This window comes from Mus pahari, chromosome 23 (genome assembly GCF_900095145.1).
Source record: "Mus pahari chromosome 23, PAHARI_EIJ_v1.1, whole genome shotgun sequence".
Lineage (NCBI taxonomy): Eukaryota > Metazoa > Chordata > Mammalia > Rodentia > Muridae > Mus > Mus pahari.
Window position 1 is genome coordinate 10,684,357 of NC_034612.1, and position 16,204 is coordinate 10,700,560.

General features: G+C 50.8%; 1 protein-coding gene across 2 annotated transcripts; it reads left to right on the forward strand.

Moving 5' to 3' along the window:
* The first annotated feature begins 2,972 nt into the window (after positions 1-2,972).
* LOC110339082 (inactive 2'-5'-oligoadenylate synthase 1B) lies at positions 2,973-15,088 on the forward strand. 2 transcript variants are annotated; one of them, XM_021222564.2, is made up of 6 exons: positions 2,973-3,202; positions 5,193-5,481; positions 8,379-8,563; positions 12,274-12,506; positions 13,182-13,335; positions 14,504-15,088. In XM_021222564.2, exons 1-6 carry the CDS (start codon positions 3,023-3,025, stop codon positions 14,603-14,605), a joined length of 1,143 nt encoding a protein of 380 aa, XP_021078223.1. In that variant the 5' UTR covers positions 2,973-3,022; the 3' UTR covers positions 14,606-15,088. The 2 variants fall into 2 exon arrangements, with proteins under 2 accessions (XP_021078223.1, XP_029389362.1); XM_029533502.1 differs by having other exon boundaries at positions 13,182-13,295.
* Positions 15,089-16,204: the final 1,116 nt, after the last annotated feature.

The following is a 16,204-nucleotide window of genomic DNA, read 5'->3' on the forward strand; positions in this document are numbered from 1 at the left end:
AACATTTTGGAACATCCCCGGGGCACTGCAGTTACATTATCCATGAAGACCCCTGACCCGTGGCACAGGCTTCAGCAACGTCATCCCACATGCCTGCAATGTCATCCCACATGCCTGCAATGTCATCCCACATGCCTGCAATGTCATCCCACATGCCTGCCCTATACGTGGGCTCTGGTGTACAGTGCCCATCCAAGACGATGCTCCTGACCTGGGGAGAGTGCCCCCCCCCCACACACACACAGGACGCTGGGAGAAAGCAGGAGAGGCAGGCACAAGCCAGGAGGAAGGGGTGAGTGTCTCTAGTCCATGGAACTCCCACCTCCAGCAAGCCATGTTTTGTTTTTGTTTTTGTTTGTTTGTTTGTTTTTTATTCTGAGTGGGAGGTGGAGGCAGAGCTGAGTCTGGGCCCAATCAGGGCAGACAGAGCTGACAGAGAGGAGACTGGGTCATGGGGCTCATGAGGGAATCAGTGTGTCCCCAACAGAAGCTGGCCATGTGGCCAAGAGGGTGACTCAGGGTCTTAAACCTTGTCATCTGGGCACCCCCAGACTCAGTCAGGCTTGCCGGGGGCGTTGACCTCACTGGACTTAGGGATACTCGCTAGGATGCGCAGGGCGGGGGGCATAGAAAAGTAGAGATGAGCTGGGCATAGGGACACACTATAATCCCAGTACTCAGGGCACGGGCACGGAGGCAGGGGGATTGCTGCAAGTTGAAGGCTAGCCTAGCCTATGAGATCGTCTCCCAAACCAACAACAACAAGGGTCACTGAGATAGTGCAGAGGGTGCAGGTGTTTGTCACCAAGTCTGGTGGCCTGAGTCTGGTCCCCAGGACCCACGTGGTGGAAGGAGAGAGAGCCGACTTCTACAAGCTGTCCTCTGACTTCACATGCTCACACACAGGAAATGAATGTATAGACTANCTNAAGCACAATTAGCTTGATCCTCCCCCAGATCTGCTCAGGACCCTCAGCTGGCCTCCTGGCCTCCCATCCTGGCACTTGTGGGAGGGGCCTTCAGCATCCCAGTTCCCCCAGGATCCACCATGCCTCCCAATGAGGGCAAGAGGACTGTACCTGGGGTCTGGAGAGATGGCTCAGAGGAGGGTCAGGCACTGGATGCTCTTGCAGAGGACCTGGGCTCACTTCCCAGAATCTATTTAGTGGCTCACAAAAAACAACAGGGACTTACCACTGAGCTCTGACTATCATGGAACTCACTCTGTAGACCAGGCTAGCCAAACAAACAAACAAACAAAAAACCACAGACATCCAACTTCCTCTGACCCCCGAGTGCTGGGATCAAAGGCCTGTGACACTACACCTGGCTGACCAAAAGGAATTTAAAGAAGCTGACACTTTGTGCTGAGGGCTGACCTCTGACCTAGAATGACACTACCTTGGTCAGCAGACCTTCCCACTCCTGTTTCTTTAAGGGAGGAACTGTGTTACTGCCCAAAGTGTGTTCCCAGCCACAGCCTTGGGCGGGATCATTTTTTCTGGCCATCTCCTCATCTGTTGTAGATTTCTTTTCTCACACTCTGGAGTGAATCCAGCTGTGGGGTAGCCCAGGATGGACCAGTCTCCATTAACCATCCTCCTGCATCAGCCTCTGCCTGCTGGACTGCCAGGGCCACCCACAATGCTGCTTTTCTTCCTTGCTTTCCTGCATGTGAAGGGTTAATGACCTAGAAGCCCCAGGTTGTCTGAGTGACTCCCTGCAGGGGGAGACCTGGTGCTGATGTCAGTGTGCAGTGAGGATCAGGGGGTGCCAGTGGGGTAAGCACCCCACTAAAATCCACCAGCTTGGGGAGGCAGGACTAGGTCTGCAGACCCCCAAAGGTCCCATTTCCACCCTAATCNCCTGGAGCTCCTTGTGCCTGGTGAGCAGTCTCCACTAGCAATGGCTTCCTTCCTGGATCTGCATAAATGACAATCCTGCTCGTGCAAAAGGCCAGTCTCTCATTTCCACATCCTGGTTAATGTACGTGTGTGCACGTGTGAGTGTACACCTGTTTGTGTATTTGTGTGCATATGTGCACAGGAAAGCTCAAGAGTGTATTTGTGTGTGCATGCCGTGTGCACGTGTGTGTGTGTGTGTGTGTGTGTGTGTGTGTGTATGTGTGTCTGAGACCTGCCATGTCAGGGTTTCCCTGAAAGCACAGCCAGGGCTCTTAAACTCTGAACCCCCTCTCTGCCCTCTAAACAAGAGATGGGGAAACAGAGGCAGGGGTTGGGGGACTTCCAACTGTTTTGATGCAGCCTTGGGTGGTGGCCCCATGAGTGTTCGTCCAGGACCTGCGCCACCCAAAGGCTGACTTTCCACCTTGTCGTGGCCCTGAAAGACAGCTCACTTTAATATCCACTGCTGACCTGTCCTGTCCCCAGCTTGGTGGTACAGCCTGTCCTTCACCCTTGGGGATGCCCTGGTTCAGCCCCACCCCTCACCCCAGCCCCTTAGCACGCAGGGGAAAACGGAAGATGTGAGTAGGAGAGGGGGCTTCTGGGAAATCTGAGCTTAGAATTGTCTGTAATCCTAGAACTGCAGGTCCAGAAGTAAAGGAAAAACGAAAACTGAAGGTGCTGTTCTTAAAAAAAAAAAAAAAAAGAAAGAAAGAAAGAAAATGCAGTTCCGCCTAAACTGTTTGCAGGAGATGGAACCCAGCTCAGGAGCAACCAGCCACCTTCTGAGGTTTCCTGATTCCGTTTCCCCTCTTCTACGTGCTCAGATTGCTCCTAAAAAAATGCCGTGTAACAGCTTTTTTTCCCAAAAGAAACCCGGAAAAAAAACAGATCAGTTTCCGTAAACGTTCTTCCCTGGGCGGGATCCTAAGAAAGCTCAGGCTTGGGTGGGGAGGTACCTGTTCAGAAGCCCTGACGCCATTGGCTGCTCTGGACTGGATGATTTGCATAGCCCAGCCCTTCCCGGGAAACGGAAACTGAAAATCCCATTTCTGCTTCAGCCAGGCTGGGAGGCACAGGACCTGCAAGCTGCAGAAGTAAAAGCTCCCGGACCTACGATGGAGCAGGATCTCAGGAGCATCCCGGCCTCGAAGCTCGATAAGTTCATAGAGAATCATCTCCCGGACACCAGCTTCTGTGCTAACCTCAGAGAAGTCATAGATGTCCTGTGTGCGCTCCTGAAGGACAGATCCTTCCGGGGCTCTTCCCGCCGAGTGAGGGCCTCCAAGGGGGTGAAGGTGAGCCTTCCTCAGCCTGAGCTGACTGAGATGGGGTGGGAGAGGACTTTCAGAAGCCAGGCTGCAACCCTGATCCCTCTTCTTCAATTCTGATCACAGCTGGACGGTGGGTTCTTCCTCCCAAGTCCCACATCTGTATTGGAGAAGGAGCCTCAGCTACAGTTTATGTTCCCCACTCCCAGGCCATGTCCATGTCAAAGTCAGGGAAACTGAGGCCCAGAATGACCAGCAGTTTGCTGGAAAGTGGAGGGGCGGGCGGTGGGGCGATGGTAATCCAACCTTTGCACTGCCGTGTGACCTAGGGCAACTTAACTACCTTCTCCATGTGCAGTGGTCCGAGACCACGCCCCAGGATAGCAAGGACATATAGACTAAGTCAAATGTGACACGGAGGACCTACCAGGACTCGCCTGCTGTGTGACTGGATTGATGGACCCTCTCTGGGCTTGGTTCTGGGTCTGTCAAATCCCATTTCATGACATTGGTACCTAACTCTCAGGCTCTGTGGAGGGTGCAGAAATGAAGTTGTTTTTTTTTTTTTTTATTTTTTTTTATTTTTAGTTGACTGTATTTTTATATTTTTAGTTATGAGTAGGGGATCTGTATGTGTTAGTGCAGGTTAGGTCAGGATTGAAGAGTGGGTGTCAGATCCCTTAGAGCTGCAGTTACATAGGTGGCTCTGAGCTGGCCTGCTTGGCTGCTGGGAACTAAACTGAGGTCATCCGCAGGAACAGCAGGCACTTTGAACTACTGACCCACCTCTCCATCCGCGGATGTGACAATTCGTAATGCCCTCTTCTCAACAGTGGCTGGTGCTCATGTGTGTTAGTGATGATGCTCAGCATTTTATTTAGGGAGGCTCTTCTCAGCATGAATTCTTCTTTTTACGATATTTGTTTTACAGATTTGGATCACCTTTATTGTTTTTTCAGTTTCTCTATGATGTTATATGCTATTCTATATTACACAAGGCCATTTTCTCTTTAATGATGTCATTTGTACATATTTCCTCCCAGCTAACAATGCCAACCATAGGACCATGGCTACATTTTCATATATCTGTATTAATTTAGTCATAGTCTCCTTCCACTCTCTACTATCCTTTCCCTCATACCAGACCCTCCCTGGAGAGTCTCTCTCTGATGGCATGTCACATGTGTGGAGCTAATGTGGACTCTACGTGAGAGAAAATGCTATTGTATTCCCCCCCCCATTACTCTTCAGTGCTTATTTCATTTAGACCCCTCCCCCACTCCCATACGCACACTTGAACACACAAAGACTCTGTGAGTTTCTGACAAAACTCACTTTAATCCGGTCTGGGTTCATCCTGAGAGGCGGGCTGGCTGAAATGGAATGTGCGAGGGGAAAAGGGAAGCCAGGACAAGATTTTCTGTTCNAGGCTCAAAGTTTAATAACCGAACTCCGTTTAATAACATGGAAAAATTCCCAGTCCCCTCCTCAGTCTTTGATGGTGCCAGCGGCGGTCCGATCGTAGGCGGGTCTAAGGATCAAGGCAGGGATGAATGTCTGTTGGCATAGGCGGTCCAAGGATGCTGCATTCTGGGAGATGGGGGGGGGTGTCCTCTCGGTAGGCGGTGGAGGCGTAGCAACTCTCTGGTGGGTCTCAGTGCCTGTAGGGGGCTGGTGTTTTGAAGGAGAGTGGTTAGTGTAACAGCAAGGTAGGCTTGGCAGCAACAAGGAGGTGGGAGACCCCAACAGACTCCACAGATGAACATGGATGTTTTCCCTTCACAGCGTGGTTTATCTTCTGTACCAAGAGGAGATCCAGCACCCTCTATTTTCCTAAATAGATCCTGATGCCACTCTTCAGGGCTGACTAATATTCTCCTGCATATCTAACAGCTTGCTCTATCCATCTATCCATCCATCCATCCATCCATCACCTTGGTGATGGTCTCTAGTTCAGCGTCTGGACTGCCCACCATGGCTCTCCCTGTCCCTTGTCATTCTCCTCCTTGTCTTTCAGGGCGGCTCCTCAGGCAAAGGCACCGCACTCAATGGCAGGCCAGACGCTGACCTGGTGGTGTTCCTTAACAATTTCACCTACTTCGAGGATCGGTTAAACCAACAGGGACTGTTGATTACAGAAATTAAGAAACAACTGTGCGAGATGCAGCATGAGAGACGTTTTGGAGTGAAGTTTGAGGTCCACAGTTTAAGGAGTCCCAGCTCCCAGGTTCTGAGCTTCAAGCTGTGTGCCCCAGACCTGCTGAAGGAGGTGAAGTTTGATGTGCTGCCAGCCTATGATTTATTGGGTAAGGCAGCCCACCAGAGAGCCTTAGCTCACCCTTCTGCATGCCTTCATCCTCCCTTCTAGTTCCACCTGTGTGTGTGTGTGTGTGTGTGTGTGTGTGTCTGTGTGAGATCCATGGCTAGCAACATCTCAAGAGTCATCCATCTTTTTTGAGACCTTGTCTCTCCCTGGTTCAGAATTCACACTTGAGCCTGACTGGCTGGGCAGAGCCCCAGGGACCCTCGCATCTCCCCCTCCTCAGTGCTGTGATTACAATCCTACCCCACTACCACCGGCCTTTCCCCTGAGTCCTGGGATTCCGACGGGGGTCCTCATGCTTGTGAGCCAAGCACGTTACTGGCTGAGCCATCTCTCCAGCCCACACCTTCCATCCCTGAACTGAAAACTCTAATATTTGAGAAATTCACCCAAAGATAGTATCTCTTTAAAGCTGCGCTGGGGAGGAGGGATTTTGGAAATTTGGTCATGGGAAGTGGGGATCCATCCCAGTAGGACATCAGGCAGCTGGCTGGCTCACTTAGGGGAGGAAGTCACACTAGCTGCTCCCTCGGCATACCAGTCCTCCTCACAGCTAGCTGTGGGTTTTGTCTTCCTAAACATGAGACAGTGTAGAACTCACTGGAAACAACGAACCCATGAATCTTCTCCCTCAGAGCTGTGCAGAGACCTGAGGTGTCTGCAGGACGCAGAACTTCTCAGCGGAGCTCTGTCCCCATTGGTAAAACTGCAAATGCAGCCACCACCCTCCCAACCACCCGCATGCATGCTCATGTTATAACATTACACGTTAAAAGATCTCACTCATCTTGTCTCTTGACAAAAATCTCAATTATTCAGTGTTACCAATGAAGACTTGCAAGCCAAATGCTGTGGTGAAAGCCTGCTAGCTCAGGGGGGCGGAGAAAGCACCCAGCTTTCTGTCCTCAGCCAGAATATTCCAGAATGCATCGCCTTCTCATGCCACCTCATATCCTCTTTCAAACTGAATGTCCCTCCCCTCTAGTTCCTGTGGGTCTCTCTATCGCTCCTCCTGACTCCCTCTTACTCTCTATGGTTTCTTATTAATAATCCCATGTTCGCTTCTGGTCAAATAAAGATTGACTTTATTTAATCCTATTTATGATATTCAAGCAGAAAGCTCCTGGATTAACGATGTGTGCTAAGGCTGAGCCACACCACACCTAAAACCAGGTTTTTCCAATAAACAACTCAATCTCAGGGTTCACAGTGTGATCAGATATCCTGCAACAATCTTTTACCAGGCCTGACACAGCGTGTGTCACCAAAACTACAAATTGTCCAACTCAGGGAACACTCCCGAGAGCACAGTGGGGCCTTAGGGGAGTTTAGAGAATACTTGAGGCTTTATATTTGGGGCTTTATATTTGGGGGGAAAGCACAGCAACCCCTGCTGGCCACTGTGTGAACTGCTGCCGTCAACTTAGAGACAAACCCTGGGTTTAGGGGAGCCATGGAAACCATCCAGAGTCTCAGGCAGCAGGGACTGAGAGGGCCAGCCTGGGAGTAGGACCAGGGCAGCCTGCTGTGGGAAGCTGCAAGAGGCTTAGAACCCTGTTCGGTGGAGGGGGTTCAGAGGGGGTGACCCAGAAATGAGCTGTGACAGCAGGTCCCATCGAAGCCTGTCTTGCTCATGGACTTCCCCAACCTCAGCAGCTTTCCAACTGTGAGGGGCTTCACCCCAGAAGGACTGCCTTAGGAATGGTAGTGTGGACGACAGCCAAGGAGAGGACCATAGCCACAGCCCTATAGAAGATGACACACACAAAGAGCCCTATTGTAACTAGACCCTGACACTAATCTAGACTAACCCATGACCTCCATGGCCACTGAGTGAGTGGCTTGTCCAAGCTCCATCATTGAGTGACTTTGCCCTGTGCCAGCATCACAGTGCGATGGTGTGGCCTGCTGCATGGCACACATGTGCACACACCTAAGGCACAGCCTGCCTAGACGACTCAAATGTACACACACACCCACACACACATCTATTCCATAGCCTGCTGCTCATCTACCCTATAAGTGCACAGGACACACACACACACACACTGCTGTACCTTGTTCCTGTCAGGATCTGGACAAACAAAACCACATGATATTAACTTATACACTACAGAAAATCACCCACCAAAGCCACACAGTAGCTAGGGAGACAGCTCAGTGGATAAGGGCGATTGCTGCTCAGGCATGAGGACCTGAGTTCAAATCCCCACACCCACCTAAGCTTAGGAAGCGCCACACACTGACCTGTTTACCTGGTCACTGTGGGGACAAAAGACAGGAGAATCTGTAAGACCTGCAGGATGCTAGCCAAGATCCACATTTACAGACAGACCCTGNTGCAAAGAAACAATCTGACATACGATAAAGGAAGACACCCTAGGTCCTCTCCTGTCTCTGGACATATGCGAATACCTCTTCAGGAACACTTGCCATCCGTACACAAAATAGGGCAGAGTTTCTGTTACCGTGAGACGTGATATAGGAATGCAGCCAACTGCTCCACAGTAAACTCTGACACAAGCAGGAGCGCACAGTGTTGACAAGAACCATGCAGAAGATGCTGGAACCAGACGTGGTTGACCATTATCCGATGATCACGGGTGTGTGACCATAGTGTGCTGGTTCCTCCCACCACTGTCTCCAGGCTTGCAAGAAAGACCCTCACTAGAACAAACTTGGAGCAGGGACTCTGTAGTGCACAGCATGTGTGCAGTCCTGAGGAGTGGTGGGACAGATGGGTAATGTGGAGCGATGCCTGCTGTGGAAAAACTCTGCCTGTTCGCTGAACCCCATAGCAACTGTATTTGTCACCTCAATGAGACTGAAGACCCTCAGAGTGGGGCTGAGCTGTTCCAGTGAATGAAACCTTCTTTACAGATCATCTGAACATCCCCAGGAAGCCTAACCAACAATTCTACGCCAATCTCATCAGTGGGCATGCCCCACCGGGGAAGGATGGCGAGTTCTCTACCTGCTTTATGGAGTTCCGGAAGTACTTCCTGAACTGGCGCCCAACCAAGCTGAAGTGCCTCATCCGCCTGGTCACGCACTGGTACCAACTGGTAAGGCATCTGGCCCGGCCACTCTGGGCTTCTCTGTACAGAGTGTAGACCCGGGGCAGAGAAAATGTATACTCTAGTTTGCTTTCTATTGAGGTGATAACTTTATCACATGACCAGAAGTCTCCTGGGAAGGAAAGATATTCTTATGTTTACACATCGAAGGCACGCTCCATCATTGAGGGAAGTCAGAGGAATAACTAAAGCAGAGGCCCTGGGGGGATTCTGCTCACTGTTTGTTGTCCATGACTCACTCAGCAGTCATTTCTACACAGCCCAAGACCACATTCCATTCATGGCCCCAACCACAGTGGTCTGGTCCCACCCACATCAATCAATTATTAGTAACATTCCCCCATAAACTACCCGAAGCTGGGCTGGAGAGATGGCTCAGCGGTTAAGAGCACTGACTGCTCTTCCAAAGGTCCAGAGTTCAAATCCCAGCAACCACATGGTGGCTCACAACCATCTGTAATGAGATCTGATGCCCTCTTCTGGGGTGTCTGAAGACAGCTACAGTGTACTCACATATAATAAATAAATAAATCTTAAAAAAAACAAAAACAAAAAAAACTACCTGAAGCCAGTCAGATGGAGGCATTTTACTGAGCAAGATAGACAGACTCCTAGCAGATGAGGCTAGCTGGTGTTTAGTTGACAAAAATTAAGCAGCACAATTGACCCCTTTCAACATAGCACACAAGCAAGCTACGGTTGAACCATAACCTTTCCTTTCTTGCTTGTCCCTAAGATCTCATGTCGCTATCACATCATAAACCACAACGTAGCTTTAAAGTCCCCAAATTAAAAACCAAACCTAAAGAAACTCCCAACACGTAAAAAGACTGGCCTCTCAACGCTGGGCTCACATAAAATTAAAACACAAGTTAAATACTTACTGTAAGAGGGAAGAACCAGGTCACCGTCACAATCAGATCAAAACACAACCAAAGCCCAGCAGAGCAAAGGCTCAGCATCTGATACCTGGGGCTCACAGTTCTCTGAGCTTCTCGGGCTCTGCCATCCACAGCACACACAGCAGGTCTCAGGCTCAGGCCAGCTCTGTTCTCACATTGCTCTATCCTGGCAGTCGTCTCCTGCTCAGGGCGAGTCCAGTCTCTCGAGGCCTCCACTGCCATTGAGGCTGCACTTTCACCAACGGCTTCTCCTGGCCTCTCTCAGTGCCAGGCCTCAGCTGCTCTCCAAGGCCCCTTCAGTGCTGCAGTTCTCATGGGACTTGCCACCTGGGAGGCATCTCTGCAGTCCCAGGTGTGGCTGACCCCTGGATATGCAGTGTTGGGGACCCCTGGGGCTGACCCCTAGATATGCAGTATGGGGACCCCTGGGGCTGACACCTGGATATGCAGTGTGGGGACCCCTGGACCACAGCTGATAGAGTCCATGGTTTACCAAAGAATGATGTCCTCCACTCAAGTCGTTCACAAAAGCGAAGAGTGGTTTAATTCTGCAGGAGTCCAGCATGCTGGGGTCTATCATTACCCAAGATGGAGATGCCCAGGTGAGATCACAGGCCTAATTTAAAGCACATGAGGGGGATTCCATGGAAGAGTGGGTGACCTATTTCTTGATTGGTTGGCTCTATTCTAGGGACATTCCAGAACCATTGCTGGGGGACTAGAAATGGTCGCTGGGGAAGCCTGGAAACTGTTGCTGACTCAGTTCTTGCCCTAGGCCAGGTGGCAGGGAAGCTTCTGATGGCTGGGCAGTTTCTGATTGGCTGCTGATAGCTGAGCAGTTTCTGATTGGCTGCTGATGGCTGGGCAGTTTCTCATTGGCTGCCCTAGGCCTGGTGTTTTTCCAATAACTGACTTGCCTGACTGGTACAGTTCTGAGAAACACAAATTCAGGCCTAGTCTCCTGCTATGCCAGTTTGAAGCCCATTATGGGATCACCCTGGCACAGTCCTCTTAAACCTACTCTTACTGGCCACGAGAAAACTCTTTCCAAAAGATTTGCCCCCCCCCCCCCATGGTGCAGGTTTCTTCTTAATCAGAGCTGATTTTCATCCTCAGCTGATGAGAAATTATTGATTCTTAATCCAAACACAGCACACAAACAGCCCAGATGGGGTCCTTGCTTTTCTCTGAAACTTCACTCCAGTCTCTCTCCTCTGCCTGCCTCTCAGCGCTCCTGTCTTCCAAGTTCCCACAAATAGCCTGGTAGGCTCTCAGATCTCCACAGCTCTCCAACCCAAAGTTCCAGAATCCTTTCTCAATCCTCCCAAGGAGCAACATGGCGGGTCAGTCCCAGCAGTGCCCCTCCTCCCTAGGACCAGTGTCTGTCCTAATTTGCTCTGACTGCTGTGGTAAAGATGCTGCTGCAAAGTATATTGGGGTGGAAAGGGTTTGTCTGGCTCATGTTCCTGCATCCCACTCCATCTCTGAGGGAAGCAGAGGCCATGGAGGAACTGTGATAGCTGCCTGAGACCCTTGGGCGATCCATCTGATTTTACAAACAACTCAGGACCACCTGCCCAGAACAGGCAATGCCCACAATGGGCTGGGACCTCCCACACTGATCATAAAATGCCCCACAGGCTTGAACCCAGGCCAGGCTGGTGGAGGCATTTTCTCAGTTGTGGGTCCATCTTCTCCAGATGGTTCTTTGAAACTTTGGCAAAAAGAAACAAAATTAGCAAAAGCAGTGAGAAAAAAACAATATAAAAAAAAGTGGGTGGAAGGGAATCAGAGAAGAGGGGATGAGAGAGAAGCAGGGGTGAGTGGAGATGGGGGGAGGTGATGCTGTAGGAGAGACAAGGAGTGGGGAAGGTGATCTGAGAGGAGGGAGGATTTTCCTTGTCTGTGCTAATTGATTTCTTCTAGTCCACTTTCCAATCTTCTAACTCTCTCTTCAGCTGTGTCTAATTCACTGTTCCATGGCTGCTGCTTCATTTGAGTCTTTGGATTTTTCTTTCATCTTTGGCAAACCGTTCATGTCACCTTTTATATTTTGATTTTCCTGACTCATCAAGCTGTCTCTTTAAATGTGTGATTTCTTGTTATATCCTGAGTGTTTTTATGTGTGTGTATGTTTATACCTATTCATGGAAACACATGTGTAAGTGTGGGCATGGGTGTCCATTAGCATTTGAGGGTAGAGTGTGAGGGCAGTTTCTCAGTCACACCCCACCTTGTATAATCAGTTAGGGTTTGACACATGACACTCAGTGTGCTGGATCAGCAGTTCTGGACAGTCACACAACCCAGGGGAGCCTCATCTTTATCTCCTTGAACAGGGATGAAGAGTCGGCTTCCTCAAAAGCCTGACACTCATGTAGATGCTGGGGATCTGACCTCCAGTTCTCACCCCTGCACAGGGAGGGAGGCGCTTTAGCTATGAGCCATCTCCCTGGCCCCTACCCAGTTACTTCAGAGACCATGAGAAAACTTCTATAGTGAGCACTCCTTATGTCCCGCCCCCACCCCCACTCCTAGCTGTCACTCATGGTGTCCTGATTCCTCCTGGGCCTGTTAGTATGCGCTCAGTCTGTGGAGCACACAGTGCCCATCTCAACCACTCAGCTTTCTGCTATAACACAAGAAGGGCCATAGACTGAATTTAAGTAACTGTGACAGTGTGACAATAACCCTGTAATGACATCATCAGGTGGCAGCTGAATTGAGCCTGTGAGAAGCAACCACACACACAACCACCAGGAGCCCTGTCTTTTCTCATTGCCTTTCTTTTCTCAGTGTAAAGAGAAGCTAGGGGACCCACTGCCCCCACAGTACGCCCTGGAACTGCTCACAGTCTACGCCTGGGAGCGTGGGAGTCAACTAACTAAATTCAACACAGCCCAGGGCTTCCGGACCGTCTTGGAACTGGTCACCAAGTACAAACAGCTTCGAATCTACTGGACAGTGTACTATGACTTTCGACATCGAGAGGTCTCTGAATATCTGCACCAACAGCTCAAGAAAGACAGGTAGTGTCCCCACACGGCTGTGATCCCCGTGGAGTGTCAGGCTGCACTTGTGCTTAAAGGGGGAGGTGGGAGCTCTGTGTCTATGCAGCATCTCCTGCCCTGAGCACTGTCCTGCTGTCACCTGACTGACATGAGATCCTACAGCCCTGGGAGGCAGGGATGGGCTCCCTGTCTGCAGATGAGGAGACCAAGGCCCTGACATTGTCCAGACCCAATCAGCAAAGGAAAGGGGAGGACATGGAGTGGGGACTGAGGTTTTCCAACAGCGACAGCACCATAAAGGCTGTGAGTCACCAAAGACCTGCGGTGGACCAATTAATTGTAAATAATACAGTGCTATGTCACACTAGGGAGTGACATGTCTTCATTCTGTGTTGTATTTGGCTTCCACATCCCATCCTTTGAGCCTGGCTCGTCTAACACGCCTCATGTCACAGACCAGAGACCCTGAGGGATCTGTCTCAGGACACACAGCGACTTAAGGGTAGAGGATTAGAACCCAGGCTTTCCAGGCCATGGGCAAGGATCTCTCCAGGCTTGCTGTATGCGGTGGGGCAGGGACAAAGGACAAACTTTGAATAGGAGCTCTCTACTGGGCTCCTCCCCGACTCCTGTGCAGTGGTTCCTGGGTCACTCCATTGCTGCTCAGTTCTCTCTCTTCATGTTGCTCTGCAGGCCTGTGATCCTGGACCCCGTTGACCCAACAAGGAACGTAGCCGGTTTGAACCCAAAGGGCTGGCGGCGACTAGCAGGAGAGGCTGCCACCTGGCTGCAGTACCCATGCTTTAAGTACGGGGACAGTTCGCCCGTGTGCTCCTGGGAGGTGCCGGTGAGAACTTGTCACCATCATCTCCGTTCTGGGAGATCTCCATCCTCTTCATCTCCCTGGAGAATCTTCCCACACACATGTGGGCTCCACACTCCTGTGGAGGCCAGCGGCTCTCCTTATTCCACAGCCATCTTAGCGCCGTTCACAGATGTCATGGGCTCACAGGATGGCTCAGTGGGTAAAGGTGCTTGCTGCCAACACAGATGACCTGGGTTTGATCCCAGGACCTCCTATGGTAGAAGGAGAGAATCAAATCCTCAAAGTTATCCTCTGTCCTTCATCTCTGCTGTTACACACAGGGATATGAGTATGTGCATACACACACACACACACACACACACACACACACGTCACTACACCCACCCACCCACCCACAGGTTGCCCGCAACCACCACCACACAGACAGACACACACAAAAATACACAAACACACAGGCTGCCCACATCCACTCATACAAAGACACATAGACAGACAGACAGACACACACACACATCACACACACATAGATAACACATATACATAGACTTGGAGACCTGAAGCCACTGGCTTGGGGACACTCAGATAGAGTGTAGAAGGACTGAGACTCTGTGGACTCTGAAGCCCCTGTCAGGTCCATGAAGCAGCCTGTCTTCCCTGTCTCTATCGTGTGGCCAATGGGACTCAGCTGGGCTCTGTCACAGCACAGAGGCACAGAGGGACCTGCACTTGGACCTCTCCCCTCCTGGGGCAGGGCCTGCCTGATGCTAGGGACCCAGTGATGCCATGTGCGCCCTCCAGATGGCATTTAGCATGGCTGCAGGGATGCTGGAGCCATACCCCAGGGCAGGATGGGAGTTTGATGGTTGTGGGGGTGGTGACTGGGTAGGGAGAAGGGCTGTGTCAGGCTGCAGTGGCCTTCAGGGCTGTCCCTCTGACTATGCCCACTCTCATTTGATGGATCTGTTAGTGGATGAGAGGGGACAGGTGGGAGACATGGCTTCAGGGAAGAGCTGTATATATCCTCAAGGGCCTGACTCCTGTTTGGCCTACTGTTGACCTTCTCAGCGACCTGACCAAGGGGCCTGGATGGTCTGTCACAGAACTTACTTTCAGGGCTCATTTGCATCCCCTTCCCAGTAAGAATGTAGGCCCCTGACACGATGTTTTTTTTTTTTTTTTTCTATTACAGACAGAGGTTGGAGTGCCAACGAAGTATCTCTTTTGTCGTATTTTCTGGTTATTGTTTTGGTCTTTGTTCCATTTCATTTTTGGGAAGACTTCATCTGGATAGCCCAGAGTGGCCGGGATATTGCCATCCTCCTGCCTTAGCACCGGAATGACTGCAGCATAGGTCTGCTGTGCCCTGCCTCCCCTCCATCCTCAAGTGGACAAGAACTGGGCAAGTGTTTTCCTGTGAGCACAGCGCGGGACCTGTCCAGGAGGCTCCAAAGTCAGGGGCATGTCCTGCTCTGCTGCAGGCCTGTGGGAAGCGGGTGTGGCTATGGCTGCGGCCTTGTGAACTAAGACGGCACCCTGGTTCACTGACAAGCCCCGTGATTACCAAAAACCTGATCATGTGCACCCGAGTGATTACGTGCTGTCCGTCTGACGTATAGCGTCTTACAGCATGATATTGAGTCACTGGCCTATCAACACCCACCCTGTCTGCGTGCATGGCTTGCGTATAGAACGTGTTGAATGGTGATTGGATGATGAGTGATGAGAGCCGAGTGCAGAGGGTGGAAGGGGATAAATTGGGCTATCCCAGAATAAAGAAGAGAGAAGCTGGGCAGAAGCTGAGAAGCTGAGGGAGAAGCTGACAAGCAGAGGGAAGAAGCTGAACTGCTGGGGTGAGCTGGGGTGAGCTGTAAAGAGAATAAAGGAAGGTGCAGCGGGAAGCTGTGGAAGCTGCTCAAACCCTGCCTTGGCGTAAGTGTCGTCTTTTCCCCACCTCTGCTGGCCGGAGGTTGGGATTCGCGGCACAAGCCCTTGTCCCAGAGAAGACAGGAAGATGCCCAAGACCCCAGTGAGGGAGGGTCCAACCTGTGATCAGACTCCAGGCTTCAGTCCCCTGCCCTCAACCCCTGAACAGACAGCCTTCCTCACAGCCTGCTTTATCCTTCTTGTCCCCCAACAGTGTTCTCTGGGAGATAAGAGATTCAGAAGGGGAATGTGATGGTTTATATATGCTTGGCCCAGGGAGTGACACTGTTAGGAGGTGTGGCCATGTTGGAGAAGGTGTGGCCCTGTAGGTGTGGGCTTTCCCTTGTCTTAGCTGCCTGGAAGTCAGTATTCTGCTAGCAGCCTTCAGATGAAGATGTAGAACTCTCAGCTCCTCCTGTACCATGCCTGACTGGATGCTGCCATGCTTCTGCCTTGATGATACTGGACTGAACTTCTGAACCTGTAAGCCAGCCCCAATTAAATGTGGTTTTATAAGAGTTGCCTTGGTCATGGTGTCTGTTCATAGCAGTAAAACCCTAAGACAGGGAGGGAGAAACTCAAGCTTGAATTGCATTTGTTCACATGTCAGGAGGTTCTGTCTAATGTCTGATCAATAACAGTAAACCACAGCGAGCCATGAGTGTGTGTGTGTGTGTGTGTGTGTGTGTGTGTGTATCTGTGTCTATATTTGTGTATGAGGATATGTGTGTGTGTGACTCTCTGTGTCTGCGAATGTATATGTATGAGGAATTGTGTGTGTTTGTATCTCTCTGTGTCTGGATGTGTGTGTATGAGGGTGTATGTGTGTGCATCTGTGTATGTATATGTGTGTGTCTTTCTGTGTGTCTCTGTGTGTATGTGTCTACGTATTCATGGTCAAGTAGCTGCACTTATTACATTCTCCATGTGGGTCCCAGCACCAAGTCNGCAGTGGTGGAGGACCAGA

Coding starts and splice junctions, on each gene's coding strand:
- LOC110339082 (XM_029533502.1), top strand. CDS start 3,023: ATGGAGCAGGATCTCAGGAGCATCCCGGCCTCGAAGCTCGATAAGTTC. Junction 3,203..5,192: donor GGGCCTCCAAGGGGGTGAAG/GTGAGCCTTCCT, acceptor CTTGTCTTTCAG/GGCGGCTCCTCAGGCAAAGG. Junction 12,507..13,181: donor CAACAGCTCAAGAAAGACAG/GTAGTGTCCCCA, acceptor GTTGCTCTGCAG/GCCTGTGATCCTGGACCCCG.